At 33.6% G+C, this 25,825-nt stretch overlaps 2 protein-coding genes and 1 pseudogene across 10 annotated transcripts; 2 read left to right on the forward strand and 1 right to left on the reverse strand.

Moving 5' to 3' along the window:
• Nucleotides 1–1,889: 1,889 nt before the first annotated feature.
• LOC146902252 (pentatricopeptide repeat-containing protein At1g10270-like) lies at nucleotides 1,890–6,475 on the reverse strand. 3 transcript variants are annotated; one of them, XM_085739091.1, is made up of 2 exons: nucleotides 4,152–6,475; nucleotides 1,890–2,265 (listed from the first exon to the last, which is right to left on the reverse strand). In XM_085739091.1, exon 1 carries the CDS (start codon nucleotides 6,425–6,427, stop codon nucleotides 4,232–4,234), a length of 2,196 nt encoding a protein of 731 aa, XP_085595217.1. In that variant the 5' UTR covers nucleotides 6,428–6,475; the 3' UTR covers nucleotides 1,890–2,265; nucleotides 4,152–4,231. The 3 variants fall into 3 exon arrangements, with proteins under 3 accessions (XP_085595217.1, XP_085595218.1, XP_085595216.1); XM_085739092.1 differs by having other exon boundaries at nucleotides 1,890–2,308; XM_085739090.1 differs by having other exon boundaries at nucleotides 1,890–2,396.
• Nucleotides 6,476–8,493: 2,018 nt separating this feature from the next.
• On the forward strand, nucleotides 8,494–11,587 carry LOC146902253 (EIN3-binding F-box protein 2 pseudogene; annotated as a pseudogene).
• A 7,547-nt stretch (nucleotides 11,588–19,134) lies between these two features.
• On the forward strand, nucleotides 19,135–24,411 carry LOC146902254 (EIN3-binding F-box protein 1-like). Of its 7 annotated transcripts, none has more exons than XM_085732054.1 (5): nucleotides 19,135–19,312; nucleotides 19,453–20,205; nucleotides 20,361–21,339; nucleotides 22,085–22,306; nucleotides 22,394–24,411. In XM_085732054.1, exons 3-5 carry the CDS (start codon nucleotides 21,315–21,317, stop codon nucleotides 23,953–23,955), a joined length of 1,809 nt encoding a protein of 602 aa, XP_085588180.1. In that variant the 5' UTR covers nucleotides 19,135–19,312; nucleotides 19,453–20,205; nucleotides 20,361–21,314; the 3' UTR covers nucleotides 23,956–24,411. The 7 variants fall into 7 exon arrangements, with proteins under 7 accessions (XP_085588180.1, XP_085588181.1, XP_085588175.1 ...); XM_085732055.1 differs by having other exon boundaries at nucleotides 20,107–20,205; XM_085732049.1 differs by having other exon boundaries at nucleotides 22,085–24,411.
• Nucleotides 24,412–25,825: the final 1,414 nt, after the last annotated feature.

The raw sequence follows: 25,825 nt of genomic DNA on the forward strand, positions 1-25,825 counted from the left end.
ATTAAAGCTGTATCGTATAATGCATGTTGAATTGGTGATTTGTCATGTCTATTTTCATCGCCTGGTGTTGAATTAAATTGTCCATGTTACGATCTAGTGTTGGATTTTGAGGACGTTTTATGTGGATGTTTGAGTTCGATCTCATGTTTTCCACCTTTCTATCTCTTGGAGTGTGTGTGACCACTAGCCCCCACGCGGATTTTGACTCTAGTTTCACCTTTCTATCTCATATATATAAACTTAATTGCACTTTTAACCTCTTAGTTTCTCAATTGTATTTTTGAACCCCCTAACCCCCACGCGGATTTTGACTAAATTACTAGCTTGACATTTTTATTTAACGAAAATTGATAATGCGAATCAAAAAGAAGGTAAGCTAGAGGGTTAAAATCGCTCAATTGAAACTAAGAGATTCAAATTTGCACAATTGAGAAATCAAAGGGGCCAAAATGACAATTAAAACCAAGCAGGTTCCAAATCACATAATTGAAAAACTAGGGTCAAAAATGTCACCAAGCATAAAAATATCATGGTGTTGAAGTGAGGTGAATGAACTCACCTTCATTCATGAATGATAATGGTACTATGAGAACATGAGCATTGACTTTACCTACCCCACGTCACAGCCACTCTTCAATGATGAGAAATGCATCATCATTCATCACAGCCCCATTCATGTTCTTGGTGACCAAGTTCATAGATGCTCATGTCAGTGTTGGAACTTGGGGTAGTTGCCCCCATACTCCACAAAGGAAAATTTGTTTCATTGTTTACAAAAATAAAAGGACAAAGGTACACAAGTAGTAATGTGTGTAAAGTATAGAGAAATTCTCAAGGATGGAGGATCAAAATAGCATAAAAAAATTAGGGTTAATTATGTTTTTGGTCCCTACAAAATTGCGACCTTGTAAGTTTAGTCCTTACTTAATTTTAATAGCATTTTTAATCCCTACAAAAAAAATTTACTTATAATTTTAGTCCCTGCTAAAATAAATTTTGTTTAATTATCCTTAAACTCTTAAATTTTTTAACGATTCTTTTTATACAAGTTTAGAACACTATGAAAGGTTCATTTACTAAAATCTATAATTTTTTAACATGAAATAAATTAAATATAAAAATTTTAAAACGACAAAAGTTTAAGATATAAGTAACAAAGATATGGACGTAGAAATCAAATTTTTGCGATATTTTTTTCGGAGGACCTTTTAATAACGTTCTTAACACGCCGTAAAAAATTGTTGAAAAACTTAAGAGTTTAAGCATAAATTAAACAAATTTGGATTGAGTAAGGACTAATATTGAGTGCAGAAATTTTTTGTAGGGATTAAAAATGCTATTAAAATTAAGTAAGGACTAAACTTACAAGGTCGCAATTTTGTAGGGACCAAAAACATAATTAACCCAAAAATTATTGCACAACAGTTTTTACTTTTTTCTGTGCAAGATATGCAAGTGTTAAGAAAATGAGGAGTGTTATTTGAACAACCAATTTGGTGACAACTTATTTGACAACCATATTTTACAAAGAAAAAAGTGGTATTGACACGAAAACCATAGCAATATAGAGATAAAGTAAGTAATGTGAGTATGAGAGAGAAAATTGTTGCAAAAGTTGTCACTAAATGGATGCTTGAATATCATTTCTCTAAGAAAATCTGTCTGTTGAAAAAAAGGATATTTATTGCATTGTAAACTGTTCATAATATATTTTCCCCGAGTGACCATTTTGTCCTGCTTAAGCAAGCAAAATGTGGGACCTGATGCTCTCACATCAGACTTTTTAGATCACAACAATCGCAATGGACTCTCTGCATTGTATTGAACTATACCGTTGCTTGTACCATACCATATCGGGGCTACCCTATTCAATTAGCTTTGCACAGGTGTGACTCTAAAATATATTCCTCGTAGATTTCTGTTTCTGTGTTTTCGATTCAATCATGATAAAATGTTTGTAGTGATGACATTCAGATTATATAGTCTGAACATTTCAATCCCAATTCGGACTATAAAATTGAAACTTTGTCTTTACAGAAAAAAGGCAAATTTTATGAAATTGTTTGCAATGTCTCATATATGGGTACTCCTATTGATCCCTGCTAATTAGACATGAGATTACACCTTCAATTGTGGATTGTATTGATGTGAAGTCAAACGTTGCACCTCCAGTTGCGTATCCTTAAACTTTATAGATCCTTAAACTCCATGTAGTGTGAATCTACCTTCACTGACTGCAATACAATGCTGCCTTAACAGACATTTCTGCACCAAACATTTTGGCAAGAGCCATCATTAATATTGAGACCTGTCAATGACTCAAGACTGTCAAAGCATGGATTATCAATTGCTGTTTTGGCATATATTCTCTCAGCAGGATTGTACTTGAGCATTTTCTGCAGGTACTTAAGTGCATAAAATTACAACCACAGTTCGGCGGAAAGAAAAGAATAGACACACATTATTGAACATGGTGAAAGTGAAGGTGGCATGTTGTATTATTTGAAGTATTGTGGTATATACACAATCCAATCATAATTTCCTATCACTACATGAAAGTAACCTCAGTTCAGATAATTACCGAGACTAAGATATACTGATATGCTACAATGTACCAATAGTGATTATCATCTTGTGAACGGACACTGATTAAGCAAGGAAAAGTAACATTGAAGTACAAAGAATTAGCCGAACACTCTTATCACATAAGTCATAACCATATATCACCTTCTGATTAAAATGCAATTTTTATGGCCAAATTCTGAATTAGTAGGTTCTTCTCAATGCAGAACTAACACTCATACAAATAATCAATTATGGTCTCTAATTTCACTTTTGCAAATAACAATTGCTAAAGCGGCATATAAACTTAGAAACAGAACAACATATCTGTGAATTTTAAACTGGCAGATGAAATTGAACAACATATCCAACAAATGCGTAACTTTAAACTCACTTATCCTCAAATTATTGCGAAAAAAAGTAATTACTATCGGTTAAATGAAATCAAATGTGGAAGGCAAAAGTGAATGAAAAAAGAAAAACAAATTCTGGAACTTGCTTCAACTTCCTGTGCAAGACTGAGATCAACAGAGAAAGGAAAAAAAACCAGTGAAGTCCAGCATAAAAGGATTCTTGTGAGAATAGAAAATTTTGAACTCAAGAAATTTGCAAAGTACACACTGTATAAGTTGCTTCTTTCAAAGGTGTACATGTTCATCTTTTTACCATGATAGTAGATAGGCTAACTCAAGAAATCTACAAACTTTTTATAAAAGTAGGTCAACAAATTTAGAAATAACACCATATAATATCATACCCTGCAACAGTCTAAAGCCAAAGGAAACCCCAAATTTCATAATGTATAAAGCTTATACTTGCCATATCTATTGTCGTCCCAGAAGAATTTAACCTAAACAGCAATCTAGTGCTATAAAACTGCTGAGACAATGAGATCCGAGAAAAGGGTTGAATCCATACAAAATATGTTTTATGTGCAGTCTTACTTAGCATTAGTAGCAGGTTAATTCAATGACTCAAGCCAATGATAGGAACTTCAATCATTATGCCACATTCCTCACTTCCACAGAACAATTTTACATATATTACAATTGCACAATCACATTACCAAATTTTTCATAGCAATGGCAGCAACTCCAACGCCAAATTTCTCATATCTCATAGCTTTTGTAAGATACATGGTTTTTTTATTTGTTATTTTAAATTTTATACAATTATTTAGAGTAGAAGTTAGTCACTCTTCATATAGTTTATCATGTGTTATACTTCCACCACCCTCCATGATTTTTTCTGGTTCACTCCCTACTGCTATCCTAACCATAAATGGAGTTTTAATAAATATTTTTCTTTTAGATTCTTAGATACTCTAGAGTTACGCTGAAGTACAGACTAATTCAATTTTTTTGTTGTCAAATAGCCTAGTGGCTACATTTTCACCCTTAAGGTGAATAAGTGGGGAATCCGAGGTTCGAAACCCGGCCCCTGCATATTTCAATGCATTGTCCCTACCAACTAAGCAATGCTCATGGGGACGTACTAATTCAAATTTAAGTTCATTTTAAAACAATTAACTATAAAAATATGATATGACATTAAATAATAAAATGTTGGGTATTATATGCTCAGCATACCTTAGCGAGATTGAGATTGAACACAATTGGTCCCCCAAAAATCAAAATCCTGGCTACGCCCATGGAGGGTGGTAAGGCTGTCATGTTGAGTGAGAAGGTCCATTTGCTGTCATTTGAGGAGACAGTGGGTGTTGTTGCCCTGAGATTGGAGGTGGATATCTAGGGGGAAAGCGGTTGTTATCTGCTCCAGCCATTCGAGTATCAAAGTGCGGTGGGAAATTTTGTGCTGCCATTTGAACCGGAAATCTAGAAGGTTCGTTATGTGCTCCTGGCACCCGAGAAGGCGGTGTTTGGTATCGTTGATGTGCTGCCATTTGAGAAGGAAACTCATAAGGCGGGTTGTGTATTCCACCCATTCGAGTATCAAAGTGTGGTGGGGAATTTTGTGCTGCTACTTGAGCTGGAAACCCAGAAGGTTGGTTATGCGTTCCTACAACTTGAGAAGGCCGTGTTTGGTATCGGTATTGCTGAGGTGCTACAATACGAGATGGAAACTCAGAAGGTGGGTTGTGCACTCCAGCCATCTGAGCAGAAGGCAGTGGTGGGCGCTGTTGCGGATGCCCATAAGTTGGGTTATGTGTTCTATCCAATTGAGAAGGGGACCTTGCCGGTGGTGGACGGTATGCAGGTCTTGGACGGGAATTGTATCCAATTCGGTTCGTATCTAGCAGCCTCTCAATCTCCTCACCTTTCCCAGCATTTTTGAAAACCTCAGTCACATATTCACGCAAGGCAAGAGTGACCCCTACACCATACCTCATAACCTCGTCCAACAACTCTTGACTCTTATCCAACAAACCTTCAGCACACAGTCCCTTGATCACAACCTCATAGCAAGTGGAATCAGGCTTGGGATCTTGTCCTCCCATTTTGCTCAAAATACGAGCACACTCATTAACTTTGCCATTCTTAATCAATTCATCAAAAACCCTATTGCCAAAGGTAGCAGTCACCCTCAAACCACAATCCACCATCTTGTTAAATATCCTCAAAGCATCATCAATGTTACCCACTTTCAAATAACCATCTATCATAGCAGTGTGAGTAGGCACATCCGCACTCAAATGCTTGGAGCAGTACTCTTCAAACAATGTGTCAGCTTCCGACATCATCCCAATCTCACAAAACCTAGAGATAATATTACGATACCCGGCAACATCCATTATAAAAGGCTTAGAATTTATCTTGGTACCAACCTTCCTAAAAGTATCAAGGGCTTCATCAAACTTACCATGCTTAAAGCACTCATTAACCATGATATTAAAAGTATCGGAATTAACAGCTTGAAAATTTGGAGGAGTGTGATTATCCAACATCTGATCAAACAATTTGGAAGCCTCCTTTTGCTTATCATGCTTAAGCAAAACCTCCAACAAAACATTACAAGTGGCAGGAGTCATCCTAAACCCACGATCCATCAAAGACATATACGAATCCATGGCTTCCTTATCTCTTCCCTGCTTAAAAAACCATTCCATATAAGTAGCATTCACAACACCATCATAAACAATACAGCGATTCTTAAGCTCATCAAAAAGCTCATTAGCCTTATCTAAATTACCAAGTTCAAGAAAACCCGATATCATATTATTATAAACCATTGAATCAGCACCATGATTTTTAGCCAACATCTCACGCAACAAATCAACAGCTTCATCAATGCGACCAACACTGATCAAACCTTTGGTGAGATGACGATAAGTTACTGATGAAGGACCAAAAGGAGCATGCGAGATGATGTGGCGATAAACCTCGAGAGCCACATCGACACGGCCTTCATCACAGTGAGTATTGATAACATTGTTGTAAGAAACGATATTCGGAACAAGGTTAGATTGGTTGAAGAAGAAATGAAAAAGTGCAATAGCTTCGTTATACCTCTTAGCCCGATACATAGCAGCGATGATGGCGTTGCAAGTGAAAACCGTCGGGCGAGTCGATGAGAACACCGAGTGACGAGCGGCGGCCGAGGCGGCGTCTAGGTCACCGGCGCGAATTAGGGATTGGACACGGTTGTGAAGACTCAATCGAGGTCCGACCAGCGACGATGTGGAGTCAGGGAGGCGAGGAGCGTTAGGGTCGCGAGGCTGGTGTTGAGGAGGAGGAGGACGGATTGCGTTCAAGGGAGGCTCGATGCGAAGACGGCGTTTACGACGGCGTCGCTCTGCCGCTGCTTCTTCGGCGGAGGAGAATGCGAAGGAGCGGGTGGTGATGGAGATGGGAGAGACGGTTGTGGGACGGCGGAGAGAGCGGAGGAGAAGGCGGCAGAGTGACATGATTGTGAAAATGAATGAATTGAGAACCAATTCAAATTCAGTTCTCTTGCTTCTTCTATTGTTTCTAAGGTGGCATTTAGAATGTGAAAGTGAAGTTTTTTCCACCTTTTTAGCCATTCATATATTATTATTAAAGGTTAAATATGTTTTTGGCCCCTATAAATACGCTCAACTTTTTCGTTTTAATTCCTCTAAAATTTTTTCTTCAACTTTTAGTCCCTATAAAATTTTCAATCTTCACTTTTGGTCCCTCTTTTAAAGTAAACTCATATGTAGAATTCATATTTTTTAATAAAATTTTCCGTAAAAATTCAAAATATTATAAGAATCACTCCAAAAAATTCAGAATTTTTTAACAAAACATGAATTTAATATGAATTTTTATATTTTTTACGGTTAAAAATTCATATTTAATTTGTGTTTTGTTAAAAAATTCTAAATTTTTTTGGGAATTTTTTTTAGAATATTTTACACATTTCTGCATAATTTCATTAAAAAAATACAAAAAAATAAATTAAAAATAGGGACCAAAAGTAGTGATTGAAAATTTTATAGGGACTAAAAGTCGAAGGAATATTTTAGAGGGACTAAAACGGAAAGTTGACATATTTATAGGGACTAAAAACATATTTAACCCTTATTATTATTATTATTACTAGTTTGAAAATATTTTGCTAGTTTTTTTTTATAGATTTTACATAATATTTAAAATACATGTTAAATTGTATGAGGTGATTTTTTATTCAATTGTTTTCATTCATTTAAATTATTTTATCATTCTAGGTTTAAGGATAAAGAGGTAATCACGCCGACAACTAAAGTTGAACATAGCAAGCAAGTTAACTCTTTATCAAATAAGTCAACCTTCATTGACTATTTTTATAACATTATTTAAACTATTTTATTATTTTAATGACATCTTTTGATCTTATTTGCCAAAAAAAATATTCTTTTTATATTTGAGTGCAATAAAATGAAATGGGTTCTATTTAAACATAAGTTTTTTTCATAAAAAAATTATATCAAAACATTCTTATTCACAGTTAGAAATGAAGATCTTTGATCCAAAAACTAATGTGATATACATGCAAAGGAATCTATTAAAAAAAACACCTAACTTTAATAACCAAAATCAATTTAAATTGGGAACACAACATGTGTTAAAGAAATGAAAAACTTATGTTTCATCGCAAAACTAACTTAAAAATAAATTAAAAAACTAATTCCATCTTTAAAAGATGCAGCCCGTGAAGAGAAATGATACATATTTGATGGTAAATTATCTTTACCAATCATGTAAATTTAGTGTGATACACTTTGTCTATCCCGAAATTGCAAAATGTTCGCATAAATTGAAGATAGACAAGGTATGAAATTACCATGAGTTCCACTAATTATTTTACCATGAGTTCCACTAAATTTACGCTTTGTCTATCTTGAAATTACCATGAGTTCCACTAATTATTTTACATCACTGTATGAAGAGAGAATCCTTGCATAGGTGATGGTAAAGACCCTATTAGTTGATGAAGAGACCCTATTAGTTGATGGTAAAGACCCTATTAGTTGATGAAGAGAGAGTCCATGTATAAATGATGGTAACTAATAATAGGTACCAATTTATTCTTCGTCTAATAGAATTTTTAATAGGTTGAAGTCTTCATTGGTAAAAGATTCTGCATTGAAGTGCTTTAAAAGTTGTTATATGATACTAGTTCTGTTCATAATATCTTTTCCTTGAGTGACCATATTGTCCTGCTTAAGCAAGCAAAATGCGGGACCTGAAGCTCTCTCACAGGTGGAATTTTCAGATCATGACAACCACAATAGACTCTCTGCAATCTGCATTGTATTGAACTACAAGTTCTTTTTACATTACAAAATAATAATAGAAATCTAATACAAGATTGTGTTACTCATGATTAAGAATATATTTTGGAAAGAGTGTTAATTAGTATTTGAACAATGAAAAGATTTCACATTCTTCATATCTTATAACGTGCATTAAAACTTTTTAAATTGCCATTGTAGATTTGATGGTGGTGGTTATAATGAATTGAATACCAATGTACAATAAAGGAATCGGTGTCTCCATGTTCATGTACCGGTCAATATCAAAGTACAAATATGGTCAACCACCTTGTAAGGCAAGGTTCTTCAACCTCCTCAACGGCCCAATTTCATAAAAAGGCAAAAAAATAAAAAGATTTCAAGAATAAAAATTAATTAAATATTAAAGACCAAAAACTATTGAAGACAGAAAAAGAAAATAGTGGTTTTGGTTTTTGTGAAAGTGGTATTGCTGAGTTGGTTGGAATGGTTGGACTAAGAGAGGATTCATTGCATTCTGAAATCCTGCAGTGTAGCATTGCACACCTATTCTGTGTTTTTTTTCTTTCCATGAACGACACCTAATATTGTTTTTCCAATTTCCAATATGTAAAACCACTTTTTTTGTTTCACGACAACATTTTCAATTTACATTACATTAGATAAACATACATTCCCCGAATACAGAAACTAATTTAAAGATTCTTCCTTTTTTGCATTTTTTGCGCCTTGGGGAGTTTTTGACTACTAATGCTCTTGACTCTTTTCTCTGTTATATACCTCTTTGTGTTGTGTATTCTTCTTGTGCTTTCCCTTTGTGATTTTCAGCTTATACTTGGTGTAGAATACTGTTTCTTGTGTTCATGCTTGGTCGTGTCAATCAGAGTAGTAAGTTTACTTCATCTCTTTTTCATTCTATTTCATTTGCCTTTAATGTTTCACACTCTTGCTTTGTGTTTCTTGTGATTAATTGCTCCTTTTTTTCTTGCATGTATTGTTTGATTCTTCAAGTCTTAAGTTTTCAAGTTTGTGGTTTTAATTGATCATAGGATTATAACTAAACATAACATAGTGTTTTTTTCTTTTCTTTCTTTCTATGGATATTATATACTATCTTGTTGCATGCTTAGAAAAAAACACTTTATCTTCTAACTTGTTGCAATAAGGATGCTCAATAAGAATAACAAAGAAATGACTGGATCTGGTACTAATTGTGATTTCTTTATGAACAAAAACGTTACTTTTTTTTTTATTGTAAAAAAGAACACTTTTCATTTTCTTTGGTGGAATGAAATGAACATGCATGATACTTGTGCTAGATTGCAAGTGATAGGTGTTGTGTGTGATATATGATAGAGAGTGAATTTTGTTAAGGGGTATCTTATTATAATGATAATAATAACTTCGAACAATCATGTGTGGATGTGGCTGATTTAGAGTTTGTGAATGGATTTCCAGTGGTGGTGAACTGTATCCTGCGGGTTCTATGGATACCAGGTAGGGTTAACACTATTAGTGGTGTCCATCGCTCTCGTACGAAACGACCTCGAATCGGTGTCCCATTTAGCTTTGGAGCTCTTAAGCATGAGCAAGATTGTAAGCCTAGTATCGAGATCCTTCCGGATGAATGTCTCTTTGAGATATTCAGACGGCTTCCAAGTGGCAAAGAGAGAAGCTCAGTGCTTGTGTGTCAAAAAGATGGCTTATGCTTATCGGCAGCATTTGCAAAGATGACATTGAATCTCGGTGTAAAAACAATCTCTTCGATGAGAGTGATAAAGATGCCTTGAAGGTGATGGCTACCTTACAAGGCGTTTGCAAGGTAAAAAAGCCACCGATGTAAGGCTTGCCGCTATTGCTGTTGGGACCGGGTTGTCGTGATGGACTTGGAAAGCCGTTCTATCGAGGAAACAACAAGGTTCGAGGTGTCACGGACCGTGGTCTCTCGGCCAGTTGCGCATGGTTGCCCTTCTCTCGGATCACTTTCATTGTGGAATGTGTCTTCCATTGGTGATAAAGGTCCGTCCGAGATTGCAAAAGGATGTCATATGTTGGAGACGCTAGATTTTTGCCATTCTTCTTCGATCACCAACAAGAGTTTGATTGCAATAGCCGAAGGTTGCCCTAACTTGACAACCTTAAACATTGAATCATGTTCTATGATTGGAAATGAGGGTTTACAAGCCGTTGCAAAGTTATGTCCCAAGTTACATTCAATCTCTATCATGGGTTGTCCTCTTGTTGGAGATCCCGGCGTGTGTAGTTTGTTATCATCGGCTTCCGACTTGTCAAGAGTAAAGCTTCATAATTTGAATATTACCGATATTTCTCTCGTCGTTATTGGCTATTGTGGAAAGGCGATAACAAACTGGCTCTAAGTGGTCTTCGAAATGTAAACGAAAGAGGGTTTTGGGTCATGGGGGTTGCCGAAGGTCTACAACCGGTGTCACTTACCGTTACTTCCCGCCACGGGGTAACCGATACGAGCATTGAAGCCATGGGTAGAGGTTTCCCAAACATGAAGCAGATGTACCTTCGTAAGTGTTGCTTTGTATCCGACCATGGATTGGTAGCATTTGGCGTATCCGCAATCTCTCTCGAGAACTTGCGAGTTGGAAGAGTGTAACGCATTCACCCATTGTGGGATTTTGTATGCCCTTTCAATCATCAAAACAAAGTTGAAATCACTTACACTTGTGAAGTGTATGGGAATTCAAGACATAGCAAAGGGAAGTATCTATGCTTTCACCTTGTAGATATCTTCAATCCGTGACCATTCGAAACCGTCCCGGTTTCCTGGCAAAGGTTAGCTTGGCCGTGATCGGGAAATTGTGTCCCCAACTTCGCCGTGTCGATCCGACCGGACTTTGCGACATAACGTACGCCGGCCTTCTCCCTCTTTTGGAGAATTATGAGGCTGGACTTGTCAAGGTGAACCTTACAAGTTGATGGAAGTTGACGGATAATATAGTTTCCGAGTGGGCCAGGGCTACATAGTGGAACTCTCGAAATACTAAATCTTAATGGATGCCGAATATTACCGATGCAAGTTTGGTTGTAGTTGCAGACGACCGCCTCCCGCCGAATGATCTAGACATCTCAAAGTGTGCAATCACTAATGCGGGGATAGCGCTTCTCGCTCGTGCCGATCATCTTAGTTTGCGAGTGCTCTCTATGTCCGGCTGTTCGGTATATCGAACAAGTGTGTGCCTTTCCCGATGAAATTAGGCCGTACGTTGTTGGGATTGAATATTAAAAAGCAATGCAATTGGTAACAACACAATTGAATTTCTCGTGGAGAATTTATGGAGATGCCATATTACGGCTTAATCGCGATAGAACCGGTGAATCAAGGAAATGATAATGGATTACTTTTATCAAGTTATTAATAATGAAGTAGCGGGCGGTAACATTCGGCATACTTGTTTTGTCAAGTGTGAATTTGCGGCGCGGTTTGTTGACTCGGTTGTTTTCCATGGAGCTTTAGTTTGTTCCTTCACTAGCCCTTTTATTGCAAACATTTGCAATACACAAATGCTTGTTTATTACAACCCCTTTTGGCTATAAGAAATGATATTTTGACAACCACTTTTTCGACAACTTTAGGACAACTTTCTCTCTCATACTCACATGATGTTGTTATCCTCTCTCTTCCTTTTTTCTCTCCATTGTTTTTGACCAATAAGAAGTGAGAAAAACAAGGTTGTCAACAAAGTTGTCATTAAATGGATGTCAAAATATCATTACTTTTGCTTATGTCAAGTCATTGTATTTTTAGGTTTCTCTTGCTTATGTTCTTGCTTATGAATTGTATTACATTTTTGGTAATCATGTTATTGGTGCGAAGTGAACACCAATTTTGTCGATGATTAATTTCTGCTTCTGAGAATGTCATTGAGTGGTTATTATATGATGATGATGATAATAATAATAATGATAATTTAATTAAAAAAAGTAATAATGATAATGATGATAATAACAATAATAGTAATAATACAATTAGTTTGTAAAAAAAGTAATAATACAATTAGTTGTTAAATCTATTTAATTGTTTTTTCTGTCTCTTATTATGGAATCATATAATTTGTGGATACCGGTAGTTGCTTTGCTAGAACTTACCTTATTACTTTGTAAAATAAAAAGGGAAATCATCTAATAGATATGATCATGAATTATACATTGCAAAATTGATATATTTTTGTGACTTTGTTTGTTGTATTCCTCCGGAAAACATTATAGTATGCCTGATGGAATGTCAATTTGTCATATTTAGGAGTAGTTATTTCAAATACCATTTATATTTTTCTTAAAGGTAAAAAATACTCTCTCTCCCCCGTTCCTAATTATAAGATCATTTACACAACAATGTTTGTCCCTAAATATAAGTCTCGTTTACAAATTTCTAGACATATTTATTATTATTTTTCCAACTATACCTTTTATTAATACTACTAATTACATTCCAATATAAAAAATCAACATTGAATGTTTTTATACATGCATGACACAATTTAGTAATAATAGTTACACACTTTTCGTACAAATTTATTATTCACAATAACTTTTAAATACCATAATTTTGGTAAAAAAAACTCCTATATTAAAAGACGGATACCGGATACAGTACAAAAGTATGTGAATCACTATTTTAGTCTTTGAAATTATTGGGTCGGATGAATTAGTCCTTGAGATTAAAATTGTCAATCAATTTAATCCATCTCTTATCTAATAGGGTGTGACAGATGTTCAATTGACAGAATATTTGGTGAATGCTCAATATATTGAAGTCTCTAGAAATTTATTTGACTTTTATTGGTCTTTGGTTACAAGATAGACACATTAAAACAATTGTGCAATAAAATTGATTGACTACCTAAAATTTATTGACCGTCTTCAATGTAAAATATTACTAATTGATTTAGAAGATTAAATTACTATCTATCTATCTATCTATATATTTTTGAATTTGAAGCTTGAGCTATTCTTATGCAAGAGTTGTGATGATGTGGCATGTCTATATGAACTTCAATTCGTCATTCTCTATTGAAACCTTGCTACCCTCTCTTAACTATCACCCTTATTCACTATTATTTATTTTCAACTAAAACCCATTGCAATTCTTTTGACTTATGCATAAATATATATGTATTTTTTAAAACGGCTATGCATGTTATAAGTATATTACTTTTTCTGTTGTTGTTACGATACTATATATTATCTATTAGTTAATACATGTAATATTTTATTAAGCATAGATAATTCATTTTTTATTCATTTTTTAAGGACATATTTTTATTCATTGTTGCAACAAATCATTTTAGCTAAATAATATAATTCAAAATAAGCAATCCACATGATGTAAATAATATATGAGTTAATAAAATAATCGCTTACAATTTTTCTTAATTTGTATTGTCATATTATTTGTAAAAAGAAAAAAAATTATCACTTCAACCTTTAAACTACAATTTGATTCATATTCCTTAACTTATATTCCTTAAATTCATTCATTGATTGTATTATTACTTAGTTATAATTTTTATTGATAATAATTGTCATTGTTTTTTTTCTATTCATATTCATAGTCATTGTGTGTATAAATATGTGGTGAGATTTTGTGAACTTTTTATCTTACCCTCCATCCCAACAAAAGGATTGTCATATGAAATTAGGAAAAATGGAGCAGGAAGAAAGGGCTGAATTGTGGAGTTTTGGATCATCATCTTTCCCAAGTAATTGTTGAATGATACTCTTCAATTTTGTATGATAGTTTTTGTTTCTCTTTCCTATTCTTCACATATGTTTTGACTATTTATTTGTTTGTGGCAGGTCATGAAGACTCGTATTACTATATCATATAGATTTGTTAAATATTTCAACTTCTATTTTTTATATATATAATGTTTATTAGTCTATGTTTTATTGATATAATTTGCTTTTTAGAAGAATTATTGAAGAGTTAAATTGAAACATGCTCAAAACTATGCTTGAGTTAACCTTAAGTTTGGATTGTGAACTTTTTATCTTACCCTCCATCCCAACAAAAGGAGTGTCATATGAAATTAGGAAAAATGGAGTAGGAAGAAAGGGCTGAATTGTGGAGTTTTGGATTATCATCTTTTCCAAATAATTGTTGAATGATACTCCTCAATTTTGTATGATAGTTTTTGTTTCTCTTTCCTATTCTTCACATATGTTTTGACTATTTATTGATTTTTGTGGCAGGTCATGGAGACTCAAGTTACTACATCCTATAGATTTGTCAAATATTTCAACTTCTATTTTTTATTGATATAATGTTTATTAGTCTATGTTTTATTGATATAATTTGCTCTTTAGAAGAATTATTGAAGAGTTGAATTGAAACACGCTCTAAACTATGCTTGAGTTAACCTTAAGTTTGGATCGTTCTTACGTGACACCTCTAAGAAACATCATCATCCTTTCTTGACAAATTTCCTCCTTTTATATTCTAATTCTTTTAAATTTATGAGTTAATATAACCTCCATTATATGAATTTAATAATAAAGGCACTAATAAAAAATATTGTAATAAAAATAGAACACAAATAAAATTTTATTAAAATTTACAAAAAAAACATTTAGTGTCTATTTTTTTACCCGCATTCGTTTTAGACAAATCTAAATTATAGTATTTCGTTAAATATAAATAGAGAAGCTTTCCACTTTATATCAAACATTGCCGGCGTCTATCTATCTAATCTAATTTATAAATCTAAACTTGAGTTATCAATAGAGAAGCATTGTGTCTATGTGGCTTTTCTAAAATTGAGTGATTCATAAAATATCTAATTAATGTCAATATATTTAAAGGCAAATTTTATGGTACACCCAAAAATTTGGGTGTATTGGTACACAAAATCAATAAATTAATCGTTAAATGTGTTATTTTTTGAAGAGAAAAATTGTTTTCTATCACCTATAATTATAATAATTAAATCTTATTTACCAAAAACGTCGAAGATATAAAATTTAATTTTTCTGAATTTTTTGTACTCCTAATAGAGAATTTTGATTATTTTTTACAATAAAATATAAAAAAAATTAGTATGATTTTTATAAACAATGAAATGATGTTTTTTTCTTATAAAATGGCATTTTCTAAAATACAAATATCAACAAATAGCTCTTTATTCCATAAAAATAATAGTTAATTTAAATATTTTTGAAGTAGGAGTACCGGTACACCTTAATTTACGGGTGTACCGTAGGAGTTCCCATATTTAAAACTCATTGATGGGCCACTCCTTATTCACCAACTTCTTTTCATCAGTTACTATAAACCATCCATTAACATTTTTCTAACGTGAAACCCTTCATTGGTTTGAATTCAATGCATGATGATAAAGACATTTTCTTAAAACTAATCAATTATATTTTTTTTATGGATTGCTGCCCTGTTAATTTTATTTATTTATTATGCTTATGGTTGGTCATATTCATAACAGTCATTAATTATGATAATTTTTGTTTTTGATTTATTTAAATTTTGATTGATAATCGTAATTGTCTGTTATGCTATTATAAAGAGGACTAATTCACTAATTTATGAATCTCTCTCCATATAGCTTACTGTATGGCATACCTGCCTGCTAAAAAAAATCACATCTTTTCTTCATTTATAATTGGTGACAATTAAAGTTATCAACCAAATAAAGGTATCAGCTAAACATCGCAAAAGCGGATATTCATGTGCAGATGCAGGTATCGTGCTGATGTGATACTTCTAGCATAGCTTCTTACTCTATGTTAAAACCAAATGATTCTTATGGTATGAACATGCTTATGTCGCTCTTGAAAAACTTCTTTCCCACTCTTATTTCCACCCTCTCTTTTTCTTGATTTTTTAATTAATAAATGCCTTGCAACAATAAAGTTACTCAACTTTTTATATTATATCCTCTATAAAAAAAAACTTTGCATCATATATATATATATATATATATATATATATATATATATATATATATATATATATAATTTGACACTTACAATTTTTTTATGTGGTGCAAGCAGAGTTACATTTTCTATGAACATATATTTGTTCTCTATTCACTCACACTTTTTAGTTTTTATCTTGCAATAACTTTATGACAATTCATTGAGAAAGAAGACTTCCAACATTATTTTCTTCGGATGTAATTCCCACATGTTTTCATTGTAGTATTAATATCAAGCATGTGAATCGTGGAAAAAAAGGATTAGGATCGGCGCCGCTTCGCAATTGTGATGCATCATATATGAGATTTTGATCAATGCACTCAACTTTTATTATAAAACCCATTGCAAATGTTAGGTTTTGTTCTTCAATGCTTTCTCAAAGCAACTATTGGACGATATCTTTTCAATTTTGAAAAATAGTTTATTTCCTCTCTTTTTACTCTTCATCTATTGATCGATTATTCATTGATTTCAATGACATAATAGAATATCAAATTACTCTTAGACTGCCAAATATTTTAGCCCTTTTTTTATTGATATAATCCGTATAAGTTTTATGTTTCTCTAACTTTCTTTTTTTTTTTTATATCTATATAAAGGTCTCATTCGTACTTATTATTGTCCTAGCTGATGTAGAGATTGTGCTTAAAACATATTTCATATGTATTTTATTTTCTATATTCACTTGACGAGGATATAAGTTTAAATATATATTTATAGTAGTTTTATTAATCAAAGAATAATTCAAAAGATCTACCAAATTTATTTTTTCCAATAAATTAAAAAAAAATTGAAGAAGCTAAGAAGAAATTTTTTTTTGAAGAAGCTAAGAAGCTAAATTAGTCCACCTAAATTGACACCGAAGAGAATCGAACCTGAGACCTCAATCCCGGATCCCAAGCCAATACCACTAGGCCAACCCAAGTGGGTTAAATTTAAAAAAAAATTAATTTGATTACAAAGGCAAGAATTTTCCGTTTGACAATATAAACCGTAAATCAATATTACTAAAAACAAAAAATAAAATGAAACAATATGTTAATTTGATTCTTTGATTTTTATTGAAATGTTACTAAAAAGCATTCATTTAAGTTAGTGTATTGGGTTGAACATGTATCTATGATCTTTAAAGCATATTAATATTGGAATGTCTCTTTGGAATTTTGAAAGCTTGAATGTTTTTTTAAAATAGAACCGTGTTGATATGTCACAAAAAAAAAGTCTCACTCTCTTTTATATACTATAATTTTAAGTTAGAATTGTGCAACTCTTAGAAAAACTTTCCACTCTTATTTTATCTAATAATCACCGATATTAATTTAATTAAGCATAAGTTAGAAAAAAATATCACCCTTTATTATTCCATAATGTCTATATATGATTAAATAAACCTGAAAATGTAAACATTAATTGGAAAAAAAATAGACAAACAAAATTATGAATTGAGCAATGTGACAAGAAGGTAAATCAAACCGTTGGCTAAAATAATTTGGACCAATAAAAGTTAGAATAAAATTTCAGAAATAGAGATTTGATAGGAAAGTTTAAAATAAGTTAATTTATCACCGTAAGGATAATCTTTTAAATGAATATAGGAGTCTTTAAATAAGAAATAGGAACGTAAAAGTAAATAGTTAGGTCATGTTGCGTAATTTCAAAGAACATGGTCAAAAGATGAAAAAGACATATCCTAACTTGAACTTATTGCAACATTTGTTATGAATAATATTCACATCAAGTATGAATGACTCTAACTCTAATAGAAAAAAAATGTGAGATTCCAAGATAAAAATAAAAAAATAAAAAAACAAGTAACATATTATTACACTACTACGATATCATAAATGAATTTTCTTATATGATTGCATTAAGATAAGCTATGATACATGTCCTTAAACTTATTAAATATTATAGGGTCCGCCAAAAACTATATTATTTATCCATATAATATTTACACGAATCTACGATATAAATCAATATAAATTCTTCAAGTTTTAAACAATACTCCTATTTAAGTATAAATTAAGATTAAAAAAATCATATCACTAATATTATAAATCAATAAAAAAATATATGATTATACCTATCACAACTTTTATTTTCTTAAATACAAACTATAATCTAACCCGTGCAACGCACGGGTTCTATACCTAGTAACCTTTAAAGTATTTTGATGAATGGCTCGATTTTATTTATAAGAATGAATGACTCAAAATTTGATTCCATAAGCTATGGGACACAATGGATACCTCTCCCACTTCCATTGTCATTCGAGCAAAGGACACTCAACAAATCGAGTTGCATGCAATGAACAAAATCTTTAACACACAACTCAAATAATATCCATACTTGTAGCAAACCTCTACCAGACATGATCAAATGTAATATGAGCGTATCATCTTTCAACAATAATTCTATCTTGGGGAATAGTATGTGTTTTAGAGACTCCAACGAGGCTTTTTCTACTTGATAAATCAGATTATTTCCACTTCTTTGTCGCCATTCTAGAAGCCGAAACCATGGACTTACTAGAAGCTTTCAAAGTGTCTATATCAAACAGAATGCATGTTGTCTTGTTTGAAACAAATTGTAAATATTTATGTAATGCTCTTGCCAACACAGATGCTCCTCTAAATAAGTTTGGTGATCTTGTATCTCAATATAGATGTATCTTACTTAGTGTAACCAACTTGAACTTTGTAATGTCATGTTTGGAAGACGGTCTAATAAAGTTGCTATATTATTAGGATCTTGTTATCTCATGGTAGCCCCATATTTTTATATTCGTTGATTTTAAATTAAATGAGTAAACTTTATCTTTGCTAAAAAAAAGTTGGTGCAATCCATTTTATTAGTTAGTTGAATATGAGATGATACTCAAGCTATACGTTTGCCACATCATCTTGGTTCTACTCACCTTTGGAAATTACCCAAAAATACCCTCATGCCCAATTATATCCCTCCGAGCCTCCGTCCGATGGGGCAGCATCTCTTGCTCACTGCTGATCACTTTCATTCCTTCACACACACTCTCTTCAAGCTGTCCCTGCATGTGCCGATGATTACAGCTACCAACTCTTTGTCATTATGCAGGTAATACAATTTTTTTTGAATCCTTTTGGTTTTGTGGTTTCAATTTTGGTTATTGTTTGTTTCGTCTATTGTTAATACTTCAATCCTAACAATGAATTTGATTCTAACACTTTCCATAATATATATTACAAATTATGAAGCCCAATTGATGTTCCAAGTCAGCTGCCAATGGTGGAAGGAGAAAGGGAATAGAACATAAAGAGGGATGCAAACTTTCCTCATATGAAAACTGATTTTTACATGTTTATAATTATAATAATATGTTGATTCAATTTATTGCTCCTTCTTTTTTCACCGTTGATATGTACGTTGTAAATGAAGCTTTTCTGTGCTCTCTTGAAATATTGAATTTGTTCTGTTTGATTATATACTAAACTATATTTACCTTTTTTTTTTTTTTTTTAAATAATAATGTCATACATTTCAGTAATAAAATGATAACTATTTTGTTCCTACAAACTTATCAAAAGAAAAAAAAATTCCTACAAAAAGGTATCAAAAACTCATTTTCTAACAAGCAGTTTTGGTATGTATCACACTACGAACTTGGCTTGGGACCTTGGAGTATGCTGCTCCTCCTCAAGTTCGATAGTATTACAATTTAATAAAATTTTAAGAAATATTTATTCGCCCCGCGACTCAATTAAAAAGCTGTATCATAAAACGCATGCTGAGTTGGTGATGGCATACAAATTATGGAAACATTTAGTCTTGTCTATTTTCTTCACCATCTCATGTCTTGAGGTGTACTCGTAGTTACGATCTAATGTTGATTGTGAGGATGTTTTATGCAGATGTCTGAGTTCGATCTATGCTTTCCACCTTTCTCCCTCCCGGAGTGTGTGGCCACTAGACCATTCTTCTATAAAAAGAAATCATGGTTTTGAAGTGAGGTGAATGAACTCAACTTCATTCATGAATTATAATAGTAGAATGAGATATGCAATTGATTCTTCTCTGAGAAAATCTGTCTGTTGAAAAAAAGGATTATGTAAATTGTATGTATAAGAGTTGTTATCTGATTCTTTTCTCACATTGGACTTTTCAGATCACAATGGACTCTCTCTGCTATCTGCATTGTATTGATCTACTGCTATTTCTTAAACTCCTATTCAGTTAGCTATGCCTTTTGACATGTGGCTCAACATTGACATCTCACAAGTTCTTTTTTCATTACAAAATAATAATAGAAATCTAATAAAATGTGTTACTCATGATTAGGACTATATTTTGGAAAGAGTATTAATCAGTATTTGATCAATGAAAAGATTTCACATTCTTCATATCTTATAATGTGCATTAAAACTTTTTAAATTGCCATTGTAATTGTAGATTTGATAGTGGTGGTTATAATGAATTGAATACCAATGTACAATTGAGGAATCGGTGGCTCAATGTTCATGTACCGGTCAATATCAAGTACAAATATGGTTAACCACTTTGTAAGGCAAGGTTCTTCAACCTCAACGGCTCTATTTCATAAAAAGGAAGAAAATAAAAAGATTTAGAATAATAAATTAGTTAAATATTAAAGATCAAAAACTATTGAAGACAGAAAAAGAAATTAGAGAGTGGTTTTGTGTTCCTGGTATTGGTTTTTGTGAAAGTGGTATTTGCTGAGGTGGTTGGTTTGGTTGGACTAAGAAAGGATTCATTGCATTCCAAAATCCTGCAGCATAGCATTGCACCTATTCTGTGTTTTTTTTCCTTTCCATGAATGACACCTAATATATATTTTCCAATTTCCAATAAATAAAACCACTTTCTTTTGTTTCACGACAACATTTTCAATTTACATGACATAGAAATATATTCCCCCAATACAGAAACTGATTTAAAGCTTCTTCCTTTTTTTGCGTTTTTTCTTCTTAGGGAGTTTTTGACAACTAATGCTCTTGACCTTTTACTCTGTTATATACCTCTTTGTGCTGTGTATTCTTCTTGTGCATTCCCTTTGTGATTTTCAGCTTTTACTTGGAGTAGTATACTGTTTCTTGTGCTCATGCCTGGTCATGTCAATGAGAGTAGTAAGTTTACTTCATCCCTTTTTCATTTGCCTTTAATGTTTCACTCTTGCTTTGTGTTTCTTGTGATTAATTGCTCTTTTTTTTTCTTTCCTGCATGTATGGTTGTTTGATTCTTCAATTCTTAAGTTTTCAAGTTTGTGGTTTTAATTGATCATAGGATTATAACTTTTACATAACACAGTGTTTTTTTTTTCTTCTCTCTTTCTATGGATGTTGTATATCTTGTGGCATGCTTAGAAAAAACACTTTATCTTGTAACTTGTTGCAATAAGGATCCTTAGTAAGAATAACAAAGAAAAGATTGGATCTAGTACTAATTGTGATTTCTTTATGGACAAAGAAGTTACTTTGCAAAAAAGAACATTTTTCATTTTCTTTGGTGGAATGAAATGAACATGCATGATGTTTGTGCTAGATTGCAAGTGATAGGTGTTGTGTTGTGTGTGATATGTGAGATTTTTTGTTTTTGAAAACTCGGTATCCATCCCAAGAACCGACTAATCCGGGGAACAATCCCACCGTCCAGTAGCAGGGCCGCAATTAAATTCGGAGCAAATCTCCATATGGACATGAAATGAACATGTATGATGCATGTGCTAGACTGCAAGTGATAGGTGTTGTGTGTGATATATGAGTTAGATAGTGAATTTTGTTTAAGGGGTATCTTATTATGATATGATAATAATAACTTGGAACAATCATGTGTGCATGTGGCTGATTTAGATATTGTGAATGGATTTTCCAGGTGATGTTGAACTGCATTCTGGGGGTTCTATGGATACCGGGAGTAGGGTGTACACTATTAGTGATGTGCACTGTTCTACAAAGCGACCTCGAATCAGTGTCTCATTTAGCTTTGGAGCTCTTGAGCATGAGCAAGATCTTAAGCCTAGCATCGAGATCCTTTCGGATGAATGTCTCTTTGAGATATTCAGACGACTTCCAAGTGGCAAAGAGAGAAGCTCAGGTGCCTGTGTATCAAAAAGGTGGCTTATGCTTATGAGCAGTATTTGCAAAGATGACATTGAATCTGATGTAGAAACAATCTCTTCAGATGAGAGTGATGAAGATGCTGAAGGTGATGGCTACCTTACAAGGCGTTTGGAAGGGAGGAAAGCCACTGATGTAAGGCTTGCTGCTATTGCTGTTGGGACTGGTTGCCGTGGTGGACTTGGAAAGCTATCCATCAGAGGAAACAACTTGACTCGAGGTGTTACAGACCGCGGTCTCTCAGCAGTTGCTCGTGGTTGCCCTTCTCTCAGGTCACTTTCACTGTGGAATGTGTCTTCCATTGGTGATAAGGGTCTGTGTGAGATTGCAAAAGGATGTCATATGTTGGAGACACTAGACTTGTGCCATTCTTCGTCGGTCACCAACAAGGGTTTGATTGCAATAGCTGAAGGTTGCCCTAACTTGACAACCTTAAACATTGAATCATGTTCTATGATTGGAAATGAGGGTTTACAAGCTGTTGCAAAGTTATGTCCTAAGTTACATTCAATCTCTATCATGGGTTGTCCTCTTGTTGGAGATCCTGGCGTGTGTAGTTTGTTATCATCGGCTTCCGACTTGTCAAGGGTAAAGCTTCATAATTTGAATATTACCGATATTTCTCTGGCTGTTATTGGCCATTGTGGAAAAGTGATATCGAATCTGGCTCTAAGTGGTCTTCGAAATGTAAACGAAAGAGGGTTTTGGGTCATGGGGTTTGGTGAAGGTCTACAGAAACTGGTGGCACTTACCATTACTTCCTGCGAAGGGGTAACTGATAAGAGCATCGAAGCCATGGGTAGAGGTTTCCCAAACCTGAAGCAGATGTGCCTTCGTAGGTGTTGCGTTGTATCCGACGATGGATTGGTAGCATTTGCCAGATCTGCAATATCTCTCGAGACCTTGCAGTTGGAAGAGTGTAACAGATTCACCCAATGTGGGATTTTCGATGCCCTTTCTATCATCAAAACGAAGTTGAAATCACTTACACTTGTGAAGTGTTTGGGAATTCAAGAGATTGATGTAGAAGCATCTATGCTTTCACCTTGCAGGTATCTCCGATCTGTAACCATTCGAAACTGCCCTGGTTTCGGCAGTGCTAGCTTGGCTGTGATCGGGAAATTGTGTCCCCAACTTCAGCATGTTGATCTGACTGGACTTTGCCGCATAACAGAAGCTGGCCTTCTCCCTCTTTTGGAGAATTGTGAAGCTGGACTTGTCAAGGTGAACCTTAAAGGTTGCTGCAACTTGACAGACAACATAGTTTCTGAGTTGGCCAGGCTACATGGTGGAACTCTCGAAATACTAAATCTCGATGGATGCCAGAATATTACTGATGCAAGTTTGGTTGCAGTTGCAGACAACTGCCTCCTGCTGAATGATCTAGACGTCTCAAAGTGTGCAATCACCGATGCAGGCATAGCCGTTCTCGCTCGTGCTGATCATCTTAGTTTGCATGTGCTCTCTATGTCTGACTGTTCTGGTATATCGAACAAGTGTGTGCCTTTCCTTATGAAATTAGGCCAGGCATTGTTGGGATTGAATATTAAATATTGCAATGCAATTGGCAGCAACGCAATTGAGTTTCTCATGGAGAATTTATGGAGATGTGATATTCTGGCCTAATCGCGATAGAACTGCTGAATAAGGAAATGATAATTGATTACTTTTATTAAGTTATTAATAATGAAGCAGCAGGTGGTAAAATTCAGTATGCTTATCTTGGCTGATGTGACAATCAAGTGTGGATTCGCTGTGTGATTTGTGGACTCGGTTGTTTTCCAAAGAGCTTTTGTTTGTTCCGTCACTAGCCCTATTTTTGCAAACATTTTCAATGCACAAATGCTTGTTTATTACAATCCCTTTTGGCTATAGTTTCATGAGAATTCTGTTACTGAGTCTTGGTTGATTGTATCCACTCTAGATCGCACATTGCTTGGGTTTTACTTTGTATCACTGGAATGTTATTCTGTTTGTTTTAAGTTTATTTAATTTATTTTTTCATTTTATGTTTTAATTGTATAAGAATCTAGCGTGTTAAAACACCTCAATTCTGAATAAAGGGTTAGCTTATTTTGCTTATGTTTTCTCAGTCTTGTTTTGTTTTTTGTAGGTTTTTATTGTTTATGAGTTGTATTATGTTGTTCTGTAACTATGTTATTAGTAGGAAGGGGAAATACTTCAGTGACTTAGCTTAGGTGCTATTGGTGCCATTGGGGAAATCCTGGCCGTTGATGTATGTGGATGTGTGTGGGAATGTGTGTGTGATGTGTGTGTGTGGGGTGGAGATGTAATGGTATGGTGACATTGGTGCCATTAATGGCACCAAAGTGGTTCCCGGAAGGGAAGTATCTTATCAATGACCGCTAACCACCTTCAGCAGAGTCTCCCTCTCCCAACCACATTTTTTCTATCTTATGAATCGTACTCTGCAGATTACTTTGGTTATTCTATGATATGATTTGTGTATGCAGTGAAGGTAGTTGCTAGTATCTATCTACCTACCTTATGACTTGGTAGGAAAAACTCGTTTAGATTGTACATTGCAAATTGATATATTTCTGTGACTTAGTTGTACTCCTCTGGAAAACATTATATAGTAGACTGTTGATGTACCTGTAATGGTTGTCAATTTGTCATATTTCACAATAGTTCCTTCCAATAAAATTTGTATTTCTTTTAAAGTAAAAAATACAAAATTTATTGAAGGAATCACCATTATGGCTCTTGAAATTATTGGGGTAGATAATTTGGTCTACTGAATTTATGAAATGACAAATTAGTCTACGAATTAGTCCTTGAAATTAAAAGCTGTCAATCAATTCAATCTATGTCTTATGTATTCAGTGAATGCTCATTGGAATCTGTCTCTAGAAATTTATTTGGACTTCTGTTAATCTCTGTGGTATAGATACATTAGAATTATTTGAATGAACTGATAGATCATAGATGTCATAGATTAGTTTATCAATTATGTATTTTGGTGATAGACTAAAAATTATTTGACGGTCTTCAATGTCAAATACTATTAGATTGATTTAGAAGGCTAAATTGCCTGATCTAAACTTTCAAGTATTTTGATGATTGACTCTAAATTTGTTTCCAAATGTTATATGTAATATAAATTAGAAAGTTGTGTCATATGATGCATGGTGAGTAGGTGATGGCATAGAAGTATGGGAACAATTTGTCATGTCTATTTTCTTCAACATCTCATGGTGTTGAAGTGTCTCGAAGTTATAGTCTGGTGGTTGGTTGTTTGATGCCGATGTTTGAATTCGATGTTAGGTTTTCACATTTTCTTCTTCCAGAGTGGGTGTGAGTGTGGCCGCCAGGCCACTCATCCATAAAACTTAAATTTTTATGCATATTAGACTTCTATCATCGGAATCCTAAAACCACTTAGCATTGATGAGGAGTCCAACATGCATACAAATTTAAGTTTGTAAGTGACATGAAACTTGTGTTTAAGGTTCCGTGTGACTTGACATCAACG

This window comes from Medicago sativa, chromosome 8, assembly GCF_051527215.1.
Source record: "Medicago sativa cultivar Bolivia chromosome 8, Bolivia_mono, whole genome shotgun sequence".
NCBI lineage: Eukaryota > Viridiplantae > Streptophyta > Magnoliopsida > Fabales > Fabaceae > Medicago > Medicago sativa.

What these genes read in the sequence shown, in the direction of transcription:
- LOC146902252 (XM_085739091.1), bottom strand. Translation starts at nt 6,427, where the DNA reads ATGTCACTCTGCCGCCTTCTCCTCCGCTCTCTCCGCCGTCCCACAACC.
- LOC146902254 (XM_085732049.1), top strand. Translation starts at nt 21,315, where the DNA reads ATGCCTGGTCATGTCAATGAGAGTA. An exon ending in TGGTCATGTCAATGAGAGTA is followed by an intron (nt 21,340 to 22,084) that starts GTAAGTTTACTT and finishes TGGATTTTCCAG; the next exon opens with GTGATGTTGAACTGCATTCT.